Here is an 18,600-nt window from a genome sequence, read left to right on the forward strand (position 1 = left end):
CCAATATCACAAGCCTACTGCAAGCACAGAGTTAAAAATACGAAAGGCAAACCCCACTTGTGTAGCTGAATCCTGGGAAAAGATAGGCCCTGGGCTGGGCTGGAGGCTCAGTAAAGCCTTTGGACCAAGTGGAGAGTGAGTTCCAAAGGTACCCCTCCCTCCCCAAGTCATAAAACCTCAGGGCTCTGAGCTTGCCTGTTAGCTAATCTCATCTACACCTGTGATGGCTCAGAGGGTCAGAAATGTCTCCCAGCTGCACACACAAAAGTCTACTATTTTCTTGCAGTGAGCAAACCCACTTTGCAGCTGTTGGAGCTTTGCCAAGGTCTCAGAGCAAAGGCCCTTGCAGCATGTCCTGTACTAATCTTAAAACACCACAGTGGTAAGACCTGCATCGGTGCAAAAGTGTCACAGATGTCTAACCAATTGTGCTTAATAGCTGCAAGGAGGCACTTTTGCCAACACTGTGAGCAGATGTGGCCAGCACCATCTCCAAACTCTAAGGGTTGTGAGTGGAAGGAGAATGAATCTCACGGCTGGAGGTTAAAGTTTTCCTGTTTTATGCTTATGCTCCACTCCCCTCATTTATGGTGTCACCTGTCTCTTTGCCAGATAAAGCCTGATCCCAGCATCAGCCAGGCACAGGGTAAGTGAAAACTGCAGCAGCTGTGGCTAATGCAAATACAACAAAGCAGTGTGGTATTAGCATTTCTGTCCATGTACAGTATACCTTTAACATGTATCAGACACTGGCACAGAAACCAGCTCCTCAGCTGAGGGGGAAAAGCTGTGAGGAAATGGCCTCATCAGACAAAACCACTTCCAGAGACCATGTCTTGCCCCAACCCCCTGTTAGCTCTGATTCCCAAAGTGGGGCTTCTATAGTTACAGATGGTGCCCAGCCAGCCCAGTTCCCTTGTGTTCAAAGGTGGCTGCTCTAGTAAAATATGGCCCATGTGATGAAAAAGTTGGAGGCCAGCTGCTCTAGCTTGTCTGTTGAGCAGGTGCTCTTGTGCACCGATGCAGAAGGGCTGCCCTCCTGAGGTTGTTGCAAGAACCACTTTGAGTGCTGGTGGTCAGGTGGAGGGGCTGGCTTTCTTTTGCACTGGTCCTCTTCACTCTCTTTCCCAGCTCCTTTCCTGCTCCAAGGCATAGTGCTCTGCTAGTGACACTGCTCACTGTGATGGCAATGCAGCCCTACAGAGCTGGCCAGCTACTGGGTGAGCATTGAGCCTTGGTGGTGGTGGGGGGGATGTCTGTGCTAGACAGGCAGACATATGCATCCTCTGTCTCCTTAGCATCCTCCTCCCCACCCCCAGGCCTGTGTCCTACATGCTGGCCAAAAGGACAAGCCAGGAGAGGCAGTTACTAAGTTTCATTTCTTGCTCTTGAGTGAAAGCTTCCCCAGCCATCCAGCTCACTGCCTAGGGGCAATCCATGAGAAGCGGGGAGCAGTGGCATGGCCTGAGCTAGGCAGAAGCTAGAACCAGTCACCTCCATGTCTGTGAGGGGGTTTGGGGCTAGTCTTTCTTTGCCAGACAGGTAAGGGGAGCCTAGCTGCAATGCAGCTTCACTCGCACCTCCACTGATTTCCCTGCCATCTGTACCAACTCCCTGCTGCTCCAGCCTGCAGTCCCCTTGGGGGACAGGGCTTGGAAACATAAACCCCCTGCAGCATAGCTGTGAGGGGCTTAGGATAAGCAGCACACAGTTCATTAGCATTCTGCTGCCACTGGCCCTTCCATTAGTGAGGCAGTGCCCGAGAGCTGAGCAAAGAGCCTCTCATGGCAGCCACTGAGCCCTTTGCGAGCCAAGTGCCATGTCTTCAGAATACGCAACAGCAGGAGGCCTGGTGTCTGCTCCTCAGAGGGGAATGTGCAGCTCTTTGGCTGCCACAAGAGTGATGAAAGAGGAAATGAGCCAATGGCTCCCCCACAGAGCTGGCCTTACCATGAGGCGAACTGAGGTAGCTGCCTCAGGTGCCAGACTCTGCACTAGGACCCAGAGTTTCAAAGTTTTGGCCCAAGTGAGGGGAATGGGGGTGTCATTTGAGCTCCCCGCCTGGCGTGCCAAAATGTTGTGGGCTGGCCCTGCTCCCCCACCCTATTCTCAGCCACCACACCAGCAGCTGTTTACTTTAGAAAGGCCCATTCCACTCCCACGCCATGTGTCCCTGTGAATGGGATTCATTCTCCCCTGGGGTTTAGGAACCTCCCTCTGCTTCCAGCTAAGGAGATTTCAGAGTAGCAGCCGTGTTAGTCTGTATTCGCAAAAAGAACAGGAGGACTTGTGGCACCTTAGAGACTAACCAATTTATTTGAGCATGAGCTTTCGTGAGCTACAGCTTATGCTTATGCTCAAATAAATTGGTCAGTCTCTAAGGTGTCACAGCTAAGGAGCGTGGAGGAGACGCTGTCATGCCACAGAAGCTGTTGGGGAGTTCCTGGGCAGGTGCTGCCTCAACACACAGCTTGAGGTGGTGCAAGAACAAGAGGCGGCAAGGGTAGCACATGGCAACTTAGTCCCTTTGCCAGCCCCTCCCACCTGCTCCTAGCTCCCTGCTGGGCCTAGCCACCTCTGCATCTGGCCCACGCTTACGGGGCCAAGGATTGGAATAGCAGCAGGACTGCTGCAGTGCAGGCTTGAGCTGCCAGAGGTCAGGGAACAGCCCCTGCCTCCCCCCCACCCCCCTTGCCTTCCTCTCTCCTTGCACTGCATTTAGCTGGTTAATGCCTTGTCTGCTCCTGCCACTTGGCCAGTTTCTCAGAAATTAAAACACCATCTGCAGGCTCTGCCCCAGCCATTTGTTCCACAGTGAGTCACCCTCTAACCTCTTCCTGCTCACAGCCTTAGAGCCCAGGGGGTTGGGAAATCAGTAACCTCAGAGACAGAGCACTGGTTGCAAGTACAGAAACATCTCCCTGAAAGGAGAGCTCAGAGAGAAGGTGCTGAGGTTGCAGTAGCAGGTGTGGGCTGAGGGTGCAGAGCAGGCAGAAGGAAATGCCTCTGGGAGGGGAATGAAGGGGGTTCAGTGTGCAGCTGCTGTTCTGCAAGGGACAAAAGAGCCATAGCCACACAGTCTTACTGAGACAGAAAACAGGAGCACAGAATCCCTTCTGCCAACATCTTGAAAACCGAGAAGGGAGCAAGGCAGCTTAGGGAACCCCAGACAGTGGAGGCCTGGGTGTAATTATTAAATAGACCTAAACAGAATCTTCTAAGTCCTATCCCTTGACCTAGGGGATGGGAGGTTGCCCCAGCCTGGTCATGGGGATCTTCTACTCTCATGTGTGATGGGGGGGGGAGGTCCTCAGGCCAGAGTCCCCTCTGAAACTGGAGCCTGGCCTTGAGTTCTCATAGTCCTGTCTGGCAGAGCAGCTGGTGCTAAGGCCTGTGACCTCTGAACGGGTTTGTGCCCAACTTAGGAGCCCTCGACCAAGGATCAGGATCTTTACCTGGGAGGGGAAGCGGAGCAAGGGCCCCATGGTGTGTAAATCAGAAACAAACCCCCCACTTGGGCGAAGCTGTTTTATTGATTTCAGACATTCACTCAGAGCAGATGGGAGATGCCGGGGGAGCCTCCCATACACTGAGGAGGAGAGGGGATGGCTCCTCCCCCCACCCCCAAGACACCATGGGCAGGTGCTGCTGGTGCATATGCAGTCCGTGAGACACACAGTCCACAACTCCAGCCCCCCTCCAGTGGTAGCCATTGGAAATGCATTAGTAAGCTATATAGAGCTCAGGCAACACAGAGAGAAATAGGGAGAGAGTAACTGGGATGGGGGGGAATGCCCCCCTGATCAGGGCAGGCAGAACCAGGGAGCTGGTGGAATCTATGGACAGAGAAGGAGCTGCCCCAGAGGGAGATACTGCCCCTCTAGGCCCCTGGGTGAGCAGGGGAGTCTCATTCATAGTACAGAGACTGGCTTCCCACAGAAAGCACCAGGCAAGGAGGACCCCACAGAGCTTGTGGGTCAAGAGGGGCAGGAATGTCCCAGGGAACCCATGGGACAGCAAGGGTAGTAGACCAAGAGGGCTGAGTTAGGCCCCCTGGCACTGATGTCTTCACCTCTGTAGGGGTCAGTGACCTTTACCAGGGTTGGGTTAGATATAGGGTGAGAAAAGGAGGACCTAGGGGAAGGAGGGCAGGGAGACAACATGACTTGACCCCAGCCTGGCCTGATCTCTTGGAAATTCTACTGCAACACAAATGGAAGTTATCCTAGGAAGAAGAACCCAAGGCTGCAAATTGGACCCAATCCAGACCTCTGCAATCAGCCCTTGCAGAACTGGACCTCCCTGAGACTGGCAGAGCTGCAAGTACCACCCAGGATCACAGGTCCCAGTGACCCAATGATCTAGGGGGATAATCTGCCTCCCCAGCAGGATCTGGGTCTCTCACTGGGCCCCACCCTGCTAGGCCCCTGCCTGGCACCATGACTCCATCCTTCACTCCTCGCTGCTCCACGTGTCTATCTAGCCAACCAGCTTGTTCCACTGGATGGTACTGAAGAAGGAATGGCTCTTCAGCTTGTTGACTCCACCTCCTCCAGAGCCCAAGCGTAGCTTGGGGTCAAACTGCAGCAGCTAGAAGGAAATGAGGGATGAGATGGGGAGTAGCAGCACAGCGCCAACAAGGGCCCTTCCCACCCCTCACCCAGCAGGCTCCTGCCAAAGCTTCTTTATCCCTGCTCCAGAGCCATGGCCCCCTCCCCCTGCTCACAGCAGCTGGGTGTCCTCACCTCAGTGAGCAGGGATGCAGCAGGCAGGCTGAGCCTCTCCGGAAGGTGCAGCTGGGTGTGAGGGTGAATCCCCGAGGGGTGGCTCTGGGACAGCGACTGCAGGAGAGACAGACAGACAGTGAGGAGACCCCTGTGCAGCAGGCACTGTTCAGAGAGAGGAATATCCACCTTACACCTCATCTGCCACTGCCCTTCCCCAAGCATCATGGGGGTAACAGTCTCAGCCCCCCCCCCCCCCCAGTGACCATCTCCCACAATTCAATGGCTCATCAGCTTCAGGCCCTCAGCACCCCACAGGAGCAGCATCCAGCTACCCAGGCTCCGGTACTAGAAGTCATGACCAGTGACAACTCAGCCTGGAGCCCGATCTATGCTCCAGGACACAGACTCCTCGTAGCCCCCATGTGCACTGGGGCACCAATACTAGAATTGATACTGTGCTGCCCCCTGCCTGTGTCATAAGATGCGGACACAGAAACCACTCACCGTTCCGGTCAGTAACTCGTACAGCAGGGACCCAAAGCTCCACCAGTCACAGGCCTCAGTCAGCTCAGAAATCCCACCCACTTCTGCAGAGAAAGTCAAATGAGTTCAAGATCAAATAGGAGGGAGATGCTGAAAGGCAACCGAGCATCAAGCTCCCATGGGCACTGGCGGCTGCTGCCCTTGGAAGAGATCAGACAGAGGGGGAGATGCTGCTGGGCAGATATAAATCTCTTGCTGTGTCTCAAGGGGGCATCAGAGAAGGCAGTAGACTGTTCCCTTACCTGGGGCGCTGTACATATCTTCCAGGGCCTGGCTGCAGCACTGTGGCTCCACCTCTGTCCACTGGCCAAAGAAGGTGAGACGGATGTGACCTGTGAAACCGCACTAGTCAGGGGCAGGGAGGGAGATCAGGACAAAAGACACCCAATAATTGCAGCATGTGCCACAAGCCATGGCCCTATCCCTCCAGGCGCCCGTCCCCTGCAGTGGGACCTGATAGGAAAAGCTGCCCCACTGGCACTTCCCCTGTGCCCTGCAACACAGCTGGGCTCCAATGTTTTCACTGCTCTGAGCCCCAAAGGAGCACCAGGCCCCAGAACACGTGACTCTCACATGCACAGCAGGGACTAGACTCTTCTGGGGAACAGGCATTGGGAGTGACAGGTCTGCAGCTAGTGAAAGGGCTGGGTAGGATGGGATCCAAGCAAGAGTAGCTGGATGGAGCAAGGAGAGAGGATGAGGAGTCTGGGGCAAGGGGGAAAGGGTTATTTTTCCCAGCTTCTCATTTAAAGGAGCCCTGCAAGGATTCACTGTTTATTTTGTAGGTTTCTAAACTGCCCCACATTCTTCATCACACAGACACACGCCTCGAGAGAAGAGACAGGCTGTGCAGTGCACTCTGGAGAGCAATGAACTCAGGCTGCCAGACCAAGGGTGGGAGGGCTGACTTGCAGAATCAAAGGCCCCAAACCATTAGCCCTGGGGACTGTTAGCCTGACTGCCCCAGCTGATCTCAACTTCCCCTGTGAAGGCTCAGAGGAGGTCTCCCAAGTAGCCAGGACCCCCCAGAGAACACAATGTGGTCCATGTGGCTAACATTCCTGAGCAGCCTTGTTCTGCCTCTGCTGGAGCTCACGGTGATCTCCAGGCACAGACTCATGCACAGCAGACTGTAGCAGTCTCCTAGAAGCCCCAAAGGCCTGGAGCACAGGGGGTGGGGTCTAGATCAGAGTTGCTCAGACTTCACAGAACAAACACAGGGAGATGCAGTGAGGGGGCAAAGCATCCTGGAGTGGATCAGATGCCACAGGCCCCCTTGTTGAGAGGATAAAACCCCTTCTCATGCTATAGCCTCAAGCAGCACCTACCAGCACCATCTAGCAGCAGGTTTCTGGGGTTGAGGTCCCGGCACAGCACCCCCTGTTGGTGGAGTCCCTCCAGAGCCAAGATCATTTCAGCTGCCCACAGCCGGATGAGTTCCTCGTTCACATCCCAGGTCCCCTGACCATCCCCTTGGAAAGAGCGATGGACTGGAGGCTCACGCTGTCCTGCAGTTGGATGTTCTCTGTGCTGACCATGGCCTTCTCCTTCTCGGGCCCTGCTCCTCAATGACTCCTGCCCCCCAGAATCACACCTGCAGGACTCACTGGAGCTGTGCAGAGTGGTTCCAGGGTGCAGCTGCCTTTGTCCTGGGGGAACCACTGGGGGCCATGTGGGCTGAGCCCAGGGAGCATAAGACACCTGGCAAATTCGAGATGCCACCTTCACCAGGTGGCCTCCTCCAATAGCCTTCGGGACTGCAGCAGGAGACTGGGGCGGCCTTTCATCAGCTAGTAGCCTTGCGTCCTGCTGAGAAGCTTCCCTCTCTGATACAGTGCTGACATCATCACTGCTGGTTAACAAGTCACGTGACTGGAAGGCCAAGCTCTGGTCCCTGCGTCCCTTGGCCATTGCCATGATGACATAATCAGTGACACCAAACAGAGTGTGTGTTGCACTTAAATCCTTCCCCCCAGTAACTCCCTCACGGCCATTGGTGGGGCCAGTATGGAACCTGCAGCCAGTCCCTCGTCTGGCATCCATGTGGTCAGGTGACTGCTCCTGAGAGGACGATTGGTCAGCAATTTCTGCTGAATGGTGATTCGCAGAGGTTGGGAGGTCAGTGCCATTCTCCAGGCAGAAGCTGGAGCTCTGGCTGGATTGAGAGCCAGCCCCCGAGCGGCTCCCTACTCGCTGCTTCTCACCATGGCCCACCAGAGCTGAGCTGGGCTTCGGGATTAGGTTACTGGGGCCATCAGAGGAACCTTGCTGTAAATGAGGCTGGGAGTGAAGATGGGACCAGAGTGTCCCGCCTGGAGAGTGAAGGGAAGACAAAAAGTATTAGGGGGTGGAAACCATCCCAGGTCCCCGGCAGACAGACACCCCAACCACCTACTACCCTGACACCAGCCTTCAGGGCTCAGCAGGCATCAGGCTCACATGCGGAGCAGCTGAAATTAACATGCTGAAAAAAAATTCACCCAGAATCTTCTCTGGGCCCCTAATCACAGTGGGTTCCTCTCTCTCCTTCCTTCTGGCCTCAGCAGCTTGTCTCCACCTCTTCTTCCCAGGGCCCAGTTCCACCCCCTCTCCTCAGCCCCCCTTGATCCCAACAGTTGTCTCCCTCCCAGACCTCAGACCCATTTTCACCCCTCCTCTTGCCCCATGACCATTTCCTCTATGCCCCGAGAAGGCCTTTCTGGTCCCAATGACAATGAAGATGAGGCACTGTCAGAGACTGAAGTGCCCAAAGAGGGGGTGCAGGAACAAATGGATAAATTATGGATCAGTGAGTCACCAGGCTTGGATGGCATTCACCCAGGAGTTTTCTGCAGGAGCTTGACAACGAGTGGCTGAGTGGTTAACAAAAATCTGCGGTCACATTAAAATCAGCTACTACATGAGTAACACAAGGGTAGCAAATGTGGCACTTCTGTGAGAGAGGCACAAGGATAACACTGGGAACTGCAGACCAGAGAGCCCTGCAGCCAGAGGAGAACTCCCCTGGTGGAAGGGAACTCCTCCCTGGCATAGTCAGCTGAGTCAGTCGCCACACAAGCTACCCCCTCTGCCAGCCATCACACTCCAACACAGGGGACAGGGGGAGGGAGAGGTGGCAGAGGAAGGACAGAGCTATGCTGATCCCTAAGGGCCCTTATGCCAGCAGCGTCGATTAGCACCCCTCCGACTGCTCTATAACTCATGCTGAGGCAGAGGTGGCACAGAATCTGGAAGACTTAACTAGCTCCCTATTGCCCCCCCAGTCTCTATCTGCCAAGTCTGAATGATACTAATATGATGGGGGAAAACCAGCAGGGCTTCTGCAAAGGAAAATCATGCCCCTCTAATCTAGTGGATCAGCAAAATAATGGGGGAGAAAAGGAGAACAGGCCAATGTAGTTTACACATGCTTTTAAAACCAAAAAACAACTTTACAATGTCCCTCAAAAGTGACTAACAAAATAGTCATGGGGCAAGAATACAGCTCTGTGCCTTAGCCCATTGCTAATCCCTGACAGAAAACAAAGGATAGGAAGGAAATAAATGTTCAGCATGGCAGAAAAAAAAAAAAAGTTGAAAGAAGCACCCTGAGGTGTGGTACTGTTTATTGTGCTTATTAACACTCTGGGAGAGGGGTGAGCAGTGGGGTGGCAACATTCACAGCTAATTATTTACATAAGTGGAGACTAAAGACTGAGGAACTCCTGAGGGATCCAACAAAGCTGGGTGAATGGGCAACACCATGGCAGATGGAATTCAGTGTTGGCAAAGCAGGATGATGCACGCTGGAAGGAACAGTCTGAATTACTCAAACAATAGAAATGAGCTGCAGCCACACAGGGAAAAGGGCCATCACAGATAACGGAGTGACAATCTCTGCTCAGCACTGTTGGGCAATAAAACTAAGTGTCAGGATGCTTAAGGAGTGGAACTGAAAATATTCCTGGCAGTAGGATAATGCTGTTTGTGTTCTCATTGTGTGGACGAAGGAAAGGACATTTGGTATTATGAGTTTCACTCAGGCTGCAACTTTATTAGTCGAATTACATGAAAGTGTCCCATCGGTGGGCAGCCCAGCGCAATCCCTCACACCCCACTGATCCGTTGCCAATTCTGGGGGGTTCCCACCGCAGGGGGTGCTAATCATCACACTAGGAGGGAATTTGTATGCCTCCACTCGCCCACTAGCATCCCTCCCCCTTTTGGGAGCAGAGGCAAGAGGGGACCTCAACCCTCAGCCAGCACCGCCATCAAACACATTGGCAGGGTGGTCCCGTGAAGTAGTCTCCTGGTCCTGGTTCGCATTTGCCCCCACAAGGTTAGACACCATGTCCCTACCTCATAAAGAGATGCCTTTGGGATACTCACTATGTTACCTTTTTGGATTTGGAGCCTAAATTAGCGAGTTTCTGCGCTGGGCACCTGCCAAAAGTTGGGACAACTAAACAGTTCTCACGTGGGTCCAAAGTGTGACCTCTGAGAGGGGAGAATTCCAGGCTTCCGGTTGCCCAAAACCCAAACCCTAGGTTTTGCTGTGAGGAACGCAAAAAAAAACCCCAGCCAGCCTCCACCAATCTGGTGGTATGGGGAGAACATTCCTTCCCAGCCCCAAAGCGGTAGCAGAAGCCCGCAGTGACCTAGGGTGGGCTGTCTGCTGGAAACCAGCAAACAGGAAGTGGCTCTGAGCACATGGCTCCAAATCTCATGCTAAATACCACAAGAACTCAAGCCTTCCTCAGAAGTCCTGTTGGGACTGGAAATCTTGCAGGACCCACCCCATACTCTTGCCTTCTCCTAGCACGGGAACCACTAGAACACACCCCTCACTAGGCTCAGAACCCTCTTATCTTAGTTAGTGGTGCACACTCCCACCTGGATCACCGTGCTCTGGTCACTCTCTCCCGGGCCGGGTATAGCAGAAAGAGAAGGGATTCAGAGACTGGAGTGCAAGTGATTGGAGGCCTGGGGGGACTTCCAGGCCAGGACCCAGAGTGATAAGTTCGGAGAGTTTCGTTTAAAGAGGACATGAACAGGAGGGACATGATGCAAGTCTACAAAATAATGAGTGGCAGCAGAGTCTGAAAGCAGGTAATGGGGCACATAGCTGTGCACATGCTCATTCCAGCTGAGGGAGAACTTGCCCTGAAAGGTTATTTCACAATCTGTCCACAGCAGGGTTTTCTGCACCTTCCTCACATGCATTTGCTATTGGCCACCATGGGAGACTGGATACTAGACTAGACACATCAATGGTCTGATCAGTACAGCAATTTCTATGTTCCGATGAGTCCTGCCTCCATTCCCTCCCCCTGGTCTCCATGAGCCCAGCAGCCCTGCTTCCAGTAACCTGGAGCCACATCGTCATACCCAGGCCTCCACCAGCCTAATCTCTATCTTACTCTCTCAGCCACGTGGATCCCAGAAGCCTCTTATCTATTCTGCCAAACCCCCAGTGCTGCTTGCTGGCTCCCGCTGCAGGGTCTCTGAGCCCTGCAGCGTCACCCTCACTGCAAAACATGGTCCCAAACAGCGCTAGCACACACAAGACACTCACTCCAGATCAGCGTCAGAGAAGCAAGGGCTAGGACAAGAAGGAAGCAGAGTCCTGGCGCTCACACTCACCCTGCACATGCTCCAGGTGGAGGAAAATGGAGTCTTCGCTCACATAATAGTGCAGCAGCTTGGCCATGAAGGGGACTCCGTGTGGGATGATGGTCTGCCGCTCACGGGTCTCCACATGGGATTTGGGGAGGCTCTGCATGGGGAACATACAGCTGGGAACTTTCAGTGACACTGAATCTCAGGAGACTGGCCACCGCCAGGGCAGAAGACTGAATGGGAGGGACTGCTGGTCTATTCCATTCTGACAAGCCCCTCATTCCTACCTCTGTCCACCAGTCACACAGACTAGAGCACTACATCTGCTGAGCTCAGCAAACCCTGCTCAGACAGCCCTGCCACTACGCCCACACAGCGCCCCTTGTTACTCCACACAGCTCTGCCAATACAGGTTATTCCTGATCTGTAACCTCCATCACTATTCTGAGGCTGGCCCCCCACCCCCAGAGCTCTGCCCATCCACCTCAATCCCTCCAGCTACTCCAGTCCTCACCACTCCCACAGCTCCAGCTGATGCCCCTCATTCTTACCCACAGCCTCCAAGCTCTCTGTTATTCCAGTTCTGGGTTTTCCATGAGCAGTGATAATCACTCCTAACTGCGCTGGACAAATGCCCCAGGGACTCAGACTGAGCACTCCCAGACCGAGGTCATTTCTGCTCCAATTCATGTTTGGACACAGGATCCACGGCTTGGGTCCCACCAGCTCCACTGGACGGAGTTCCATTGGAGGGGCAGTGGGCAGGCAGCTCATGTCTGAGTGAATAAGGAGACTGAATTCCCCTCTGATTGCAGGAGATAATGGAGGGGAAGGGTTATGCCAGGGCATGGGAGACTTTAGGGGGACATTGGATACTACTATCAAATTTATTTCTGCTGAACAGCACAAAACAGAGCTGAGGGACTCATGGGAAATACTCCTCAGGTCAGGCTGGTACAGGACACCTCTTTGCCAGAGGGTTCCCCCGAAGGAGAGGGAGATGGAGAAGCCAAGGGATAGGAAACACCCACCTTAAGTATAAAGGTCCCCCCAGTGGCTGGATCCTGGACTAACTGCACCTGCAAGCAATGGTGACAGCCCATATCAGAAACAATGACTTCTGTCACCCCAAGTCCCATTTCAAGGGACTTGGCTCATTTTAGTATCAGTTACCTCTTTTCCTTACTATTTTGGTGTCTCTAGCTACCCCTACCCTCCAGCCACATTTTTAATCAGTCAACATTAGTTACCTCAGAAATAGGAAGATAAGGAGACAAGGAATACAGGAAGAGTTAGTGACACTAAAGGTGGGGAATCCTACAGCATTTTCAGCTTCCTGCATCATTATTTTATGTTCCTCCCTTTAGATCTGTGTAACACGTTTTGTCCCACCTTTGGGCCTTGCCAGTGGAGAGGGGTGGGGTGGGGGGAGGCAGAAGGGAATTAATCTCATCACTCAAAATTCAGGTTCAGGGGGAAGGAACCTAATGCCTTCACTTCAAGGCCCTGACATGCTGAAGGTGCAGGGAAACCAACGCCATCTTCCAGAGATCCTGACTTCTGCTGGGGTCTATGGAACCTATAGGGCATCCATCGCCATAGCAACTGGGCATCAGTTTATGAAGTCAAAATGTAGCTATGCAGGTTGGAATCAGGCAAAGACATTGAGTTGTTTGCAAAGGTTTTTAGGGCCTTTAATGGCCGTGAGTGGTCAGGACATTGGTTTTACTTCTCTTCCAACAGTGCCCCTAGCAGCACAGCATGCTTCCCCACTACCTGGGGGTCAGTACTAGCTCAGAAGAGAGAGAACCCCCTGAGACACCAATACCATTCTGGGCCTCCTCCCAAGGCACTGGGGCCTTGCCCATTCAGTCAGTGGTCACCCCACTCCCTTTAGCACTCAGGTTTTCCCTGGTGGGTGACCAGCCTCAATCCTGCTTGGCATGCACAAGCAAGGGGCTCTCAGCACCAGATGTCTGGGCTGCCATGACTCTGCTGCAGCTCCTTACCTTCTCAATCACTCCCACAACCTTGCAGGGCCTCAGGTTCTCCACAGCCGAGCTGAGTGTCCTGATGGGCCGAAAGCGAAGGCTGCTGTAGCCCTGTGAGGCAGTGAGAAATGAGAGGTTTCAAAGTAGCAGCTGTGTTAGTCTGTATCCACAAAAAGAACAGGAGTAGCTTATGCTCTAATAAATGTGTTAGTCTCTAAGGTGCCACAAGTACTCCTGTTCTTTTTGAGAAATGCGAATGAGAATCCTGGAGATGCTCTTGTCCCAGGGTGCAGCTGGAAGGGGTCTCCCCTTTCACCTGTGGGGAGCCAGCAAAGCTGCCAAACCTAAACGTTCGGACACCATCAGCAACGCACACCCAAAATTGTGATTGTTTTAAAAATAAAATAAATGGACTCTGGTTTCGGCCAGTGTCTGGATTTCTGAGCCTTTAGGGCGAAGCTCCCATCTCCAACAGATGCAAGTTCAAGCTTAAGTGCACACACGGAACTGAGGACTGCCCTTACCCTCTCCTAACCCTTGAGATGGGGCAGCTGCCATTTGTACCCCTCTCCATCCCCCATTCACTCAGCTCCCACCTTCGTTTCCTGCCTCAGCCTAGGTTATCACTGTGCCCTACCCAGCATCTTGCCACACACTTCTCTCTGCTTGCCCCACAATCTTCTGGCCTCACACTCCCTCCCCAGTCCCCAAAGTCACCCCCTGCCCCGCAAGAGTAGCCCTTCCTGCTCTCCCCACATTCTCCATCCTGTCTCACTGCTCCACACATTCATCTGACCTTCCATTCTGGGTCCCAGCTCCTCACATGCCCTTTACCTCAGTGGTGAGCTGGAGCCAGTTCGCTAGACCGGCTGTTAAATTTAGAAGCCATTTTAGAACCAGTTGTTCCGCGAGGGACAACCGGTTCTAAAAGGGCTTCTAAATTTAACCAGCCAAAAGTGGCGCCTTGGGTGCCGACTCCATGGGTGCTCCAGGGCTGGAGCACCCAAGGGGAAAATTTGGTGGGTGCAGAGCACGCACTGGCAGCTCCCCGCCCCACCCCCAGCCCCAGCTCACCTCCACCTCCGCTCCGCTTCTCCGCCCTCCCCAGGCTTCCCACGAATCAGCTGTTCGCGCGGGAAGCCGCGGTGGGCTGAGAAGCAGGCGGTGGCTTCGCACTCAGGCCCAGGGAGGCAGAGGTGACCTGGGGTGGGAGGGTGCGAGGAGGGCCGCCTGCGCCGCAGCAGGTAACCCGGGGGCGGGGGCGCGTAGGGGAACCTCTCCCCGCCCCAGCTCACCTCCGCTACCCTCAGCCTGAGTGCAAAGCCGCCGCCTCCTTCTCAGCGCTCCTAGGCTTCCCGCCGAACAGCGGTCAGTAAAGGCGGAGAATCAGAGCGGGGCAGCATGTTCAGGGGTGGAGTGGAGGTGAGGTGAGCTGGGGCTGGACGCAGGTGGGGAGTTGCTGGTGGGTGCTCTGCACCCACAAATTTTCCCTGTGGGTGCTCTAGCCCCGGAGCACCCAGGGAGTCGGTGCCTAAGGTGCCCCTTTTGATGTGATCAGTGGGGGGAGCAGCCGCTCCTCCTGTTCTCCCCCCATCTATGCTACCCCGCCCCTAGGAGCCAGAGGGGCCTGCCGGATGCTTCCTGGGAGCTGCCCCAGGTAAGCACCGCTGGGACTCCCCACCTCACTGCCGGCAGGTCCCTCTGGCTCTTAGGGGTGGAATGGGCACCCACTACGGTGGCCCACGAGACCCTCCTGCCCGGTTCTGGGGGCAGTCAGGGGAGGGGGGTGGATGGGGCAGGGGTCCTGGGGGGGGGGCATCAAGGAACGTGGGGGGTTGGATGGGGCAGGAGTCCCAGAGGGCAAGGGTGGGCAACGACCCCCTCGTGGGGTGAGGAGGGAATCAGTTAAGATTTTGGCAGCTCATCACTGCGTTATCCCCACTCCATTGGTCTCATTCCCTGCCCCTCCACATTGCCCTGCCTCCTGTCTGGTCTGCACAGGGGGACTGGTGGCTGCCATCTTAGCTGAGGACAGTCTGGTTTCAGTCCCATTGGGAAGAAAGAGAAATGGAGGCCATTTTCACTAGAGGCAGTCATGGTGTTCACCTTAACTGATGGCAGCCTGTAGCTTCAGCACTTCTGAAAACAAGAGATCACAGCCATTTTTAATAATGAGAAAATCGCAAGAAAAATCGAGGCTTAAATAAGCCACCTTAAAAAAACCCAAAAACCTTGTGAGTCCCAATAACGCCATGGACTATGGTTAGTCTGAGCCAGCTCAGCCCTTCACCTCTGCAGCTGGGTAGGGTCAGCTCCCCTTCAGCCACCACCCCTTCCACAGATGCCATCAACATTCCGCAGCTGGTGCAGGACTCAGTCTTGGTTTGGGCCCAGCCTATCCAAAAAGGGCAGCCTTGGGTCTATGCTGGGGCAGGAAGGGGGCTGCAGGGCTCTGGGAGCTGAGGGGTGATCTCCTTGGAGACCCTTGTTTTGAGTCAACTGTGACACAGCAGCCCCTAAACCTCTCCCTCACTGCCTGTACAGCAGCACCCAGAGCATGGAGGAGACATACTGCCCAGACTTGTGTTCCTGCAGCCCCATAGACAGGAGCTGCCATCCCATGAGAGCAGCTGCATCTGAAGGACTGCAATGGTGGGAGAGTTTAAGAACAATGCAATTCAGACAAGCCCCATTACTGAGGTCAGCCCCACTACAGTTACTTTCAAGCCACTGCTGTGTGTCATGTAGGTTGAGAATAGCCACTTCTCTGGGTGCTCCAGATGGGGCCACCCCAGGAAGCGGTCAGTTAAGGCACTGAGAAAGAGCTTTTCTAAACCTTGTTCCCTTGTGACATTTGGCAGTTGACATGCAGGATCTGGAGCCAACCATCACTGCCATCATTAGGCCGAGTTACATCTCCCTCACCCCTGGGCACTGTTCAGCCTTTCCCTGATCAGGAGGCCAGTGTTATAGCCCTACTGGCACCTTTGTAAGTTTAGGGGTTGGGATTGGTAGCCATGCGGGTCCTAGCCCCCTCCCCAACACAGCTGTCCCACATGCATCCTAGTCAGCCCCACACAGGGGATTGCACTCAGGGAGTCCAACCAGCACCACATATACTGTCAGTATTGCACCCCAAGGTCCCGGACAGGGCAGTCAGGGGGTCCCTACGAAGCCCTTTTCCCAGCCCCACCTCCTCACCGTGGCAGTGGAACTCCCATTCCCCAGAGTCCGCTGCAGGTGGCAGTTAAAGATCTCCTCAGCCCGTTTCAGGTACTGTGTGATCTTCCGCTTCACGGCCTCACGGCGCTCCTTATTGGGGTCGACTGCAGGGGGGAGGGAGGGACATGGCTTTAGTCACCATTCCAGCCCCTCATCACACTCTGGCCAACATGTCTCAATGTCACATAGCTCACCCAGATGCTCTGCCCCTCATAACGCCTCATCCTCGCACCATGTCCCAACGCCATTTCCCCACATGCCACGTCTTCCCCACAGCTGTGCCCCACAACCACATCAGCCAGTCACTACCCTGCAGCCCTGCCTTCAGTCATTATCTTTTTCCTCATGCCTCCTTGCTTGACAGCTGGTCATTGACCCATTCCCATCATCCTACCCACTCTGCTCCCTCCCCATGCCAGCTAGTCATGGTGTCAGCCCCACCATCCCTGGCTGCTACCATAGAGACCCAGAGAACTCCATCGTAAAGCCATGCAGACTCTCCTCCCCTTATATACTGCCAAAATGTGCACATAATCTCAGTGTGCTGCCAAGCGCCCTGTACTACCAACCCCCATTCCCTTGTGTAGCCCACATACACAGCCACTGAGCACTTGTACCCCATGTACTGCCAACTGCCCCATGCTCGATGCACCCCAGCACCCCTGAACCGCACAGACTACCAAGCCTCATATACCCTGAATTTTTTGCACCTTACACTCCTGCCCCTAAGCCCACCATACCCTGCACACCGCTGAGCAGCACGTCCACGCCATTCTTGTAGTGATTGAAAGCCTCCTCATAGTCCTCGCTCACATCCCGCTCCAGTGCCAGGCGGATCTGCTTTGCTGCATCCACCAGGTAATCCCGCTTCCCAGCTCCATGCACATCAGGGCCCCCTGGAGAGACACGGCTCCGAATCTGCTCGAGATACATTCGGGCCTGGGAGAGCGCCCGGGAGCAGGACTCCGAGTCCAGGCGCTCACGGGAGACTCTGCTCATGACTTGGCTGCCCTCAGGGCACCCTCAGCAGCTCAGTCCCTGCAATCCCGGAAAAGAGAGGTGGGAGGGGGGGAAGGCAGATGAGAAGCAAAACAAAGCCCTTCAACACAACACTGGGGAGGAGTTGGGGGCTGGTGAAGTTTGAGAGGGCAGCAGGAGGGCTGAGCAATAGCAAGGTGCTGCAGGTCAGGTCTTGCGCATTGGCAGACTAACTAGTGGAGGAAACCAAGCCTGGAATAGCTGGTCAGAAGTGAAGCACTTTGGCAGAGCTATCTAGGGGACCAGGACTGGAATAGCAGGGCATTAGCAGAGCTGGGTGGGGGGCATCAAGAACTGGAGTAGCAGGGAAAGGGGTGGCTGCAGGTTGGAAAGGAAGAACATTCACAGAGCTGTGCTGGGGAACCACTGCTGCCACAAAGAAGAAGTGAAAGGCTATTTCTGGTCTCTCATCACCACTGACAGACTGCGATCAACCACAAAATGGATCAGCAGCTGCAAACTGCAGGAGAGTACAATCGCGAGCCAAAGCTCTGGCCCCAGGGCCTCCACATTCAGGATCAGGGTTGATCATCTCTCCAGAGGAGATGTAACAAAGGGTCTCTATGAATGAAACAGTCAGGGCACTGGGGACATTCATGTGGATTCCACTGTGGTTGAACAGGCTAATCCAGGAGATACAGACCAGCCCTGGTCACAACAAGCATTTGCTCCCCTCTGCCTGGGGCTGCCTCAGGTTAACAGCACCAGTCACAAACACATGGGACTACAGTTTGCAGGGCTTGGTGCTGGCAGGGCACTGCTGTGAGGAAGCTCACATTCAGGGGCACCACGGGAACAATTTGTACCGTGGGGGTGCTGAGAGCCATTGAACCAAACTGTAAACACAGTCTATGACGGAAACCACTTCAAGCCAGGGGGTGCAGCAGCACCCCTAGGTCCAGCTCCTCTGCTCACATTGCTGGAGTCCCGGCTGCTCTGGGCAGGCTGCTGCTGCGGGGGAGCTGGCGCTGGTGGCCTCAGGAGGGCCCTGCTAGGGAGATGGCAGCAGTGAAACAGCACCAAAGGGCCCCATGACCTGGCTACAAATCCACCCTCCTGCTCGGAGCGTGGAGCGGGCTGGAGGGAGGGGACCAGGAGACCCAGCCTGATCCCACAGGGCAGAGGAGGGGCTCGGGCACGGGGCTGCGGCGGCCCGGCCCGGCGCGGCGGGAAGCACGCCGCGGGCAGCTCACATGCACGAGGAGGAGGAACAGTACCTGCTGGGCTCAGGAGCCTGGTCCCGGGGCGGGCGGGACCCACCTCGCCCCCATGGAGCCGCTCCCCTCGCCCCACTGCTGGGGCCGGGCGCGGAGCGAGGTGCCGGCTCCCCGCAGCCGCCGCGGTTGGCTGCCGATGAGCTCATCCCCCAGCCTCGGGAATAAAGCACCAATCCTCAGGCAGCTCGGCCACCGGCTGCGTCTTAAAGGGGCAGCGCCCGCGCAGGCTGCGGCTCTCCGGGCAGCGCCCGCCGCGGGAGCGGG

General features: G+C 55.0%; 1 protein-coding gene across 3 annotated transcripts; it reads right to left on the bottom strand.

The window, feature by feature from the left end:
- Nucleotides 1–3,514: 3,514 nt before the first annotated feature.
- On the bottom strand, nucleotides 3,515–18,513 carry RPS6KL1 (ribosomal protein S6 kinase like 1). Of its 3 annotated transcripts, none has more exons than XM_073349193.2 (11): nucleotides 18,337–18,513; nucleotides 16,831–17,119; nucleotides 16,061–16,185; nucleotides 12,878–12,970; nucleotides 11,900–11,947; nucleotides 10,893–11,025; nucleotides 6,599–7,582; nucleotides 5,513–5,602; nucleotides 5,232–5,314; nucleotides 4,746–4,841; nucleotides 3,515–4,590 (listed from the first exon to the last, which is right to left on the bottom strand). In XM_073349193.2, exons 2-11 carry the CDS (start codon nucleotides 17,078–17,080, stop codon nucleotides 4,480–4,482), a joined length of 2,013 nt encoding a protein of 670 aa, XP_073205294.1. In that variant the 5' UTR covers nucleotides 17,081–17,119; nucleotides 18,337–18,513; the 3' UTR covers nucleotides 3,515–4,479. The 3 variants fall into 3 exon arrangements, with proteins under 3 accessions (XP_073205294.1, XP_073205293.1, XP_073205295.1); XM_073349192.2 differs by having other exon boundaries at nucleotides 16,822–17,119; XM_073349194.2 differs by lacking the exon at nucleotides 11,900–11,947 and having other exon boundaries at nucleotides 16,822–17,119.
- Between the last annotated feature and the right edge of the window lie 87 nt (nucleotides 18,514–18,600).

Source organism: Lepidochelys kempii, chromosome 6, assembly GCF_965140285.1.
Source record: "Lepidochelys kempii isolate rLepKem1 chromosome 6, rLepKem1.hap1, whole genome shotgun sequence".
Lineage (NCBI taxonomy): Eukaryota > Metazoa > Chordata > Testudines > Cheloniidae > Lepidochelys > Lepidochelys kempii.

Excerpts from the sequence above, each read along its gene's own strand:
- RPS6KL1 (XM_073349192.2), bottom strand. The coding sequence starts at position 17,080 with ATGAGCAGAGTCTCCCGTGAGCGCCTGGACTCGGAGTCCTGCTCCCGG. Across the intron at positions 16,186-16,821 it reads GCTGCTCAGCGGTGTGCAGG|TCGACCCCAATAAGGAGCGC; the intron begins GTATGGTGGGCT and ends TCCCCCCTGCAG. Across the intron at positions 5,315-5,512 it reads AGATATGTACAGCGCCCCAG|AAGTGGGTGGGATTTCTGAG; the intron begins GTAAGGGAACAG and ends CTTTCTCTGCAG.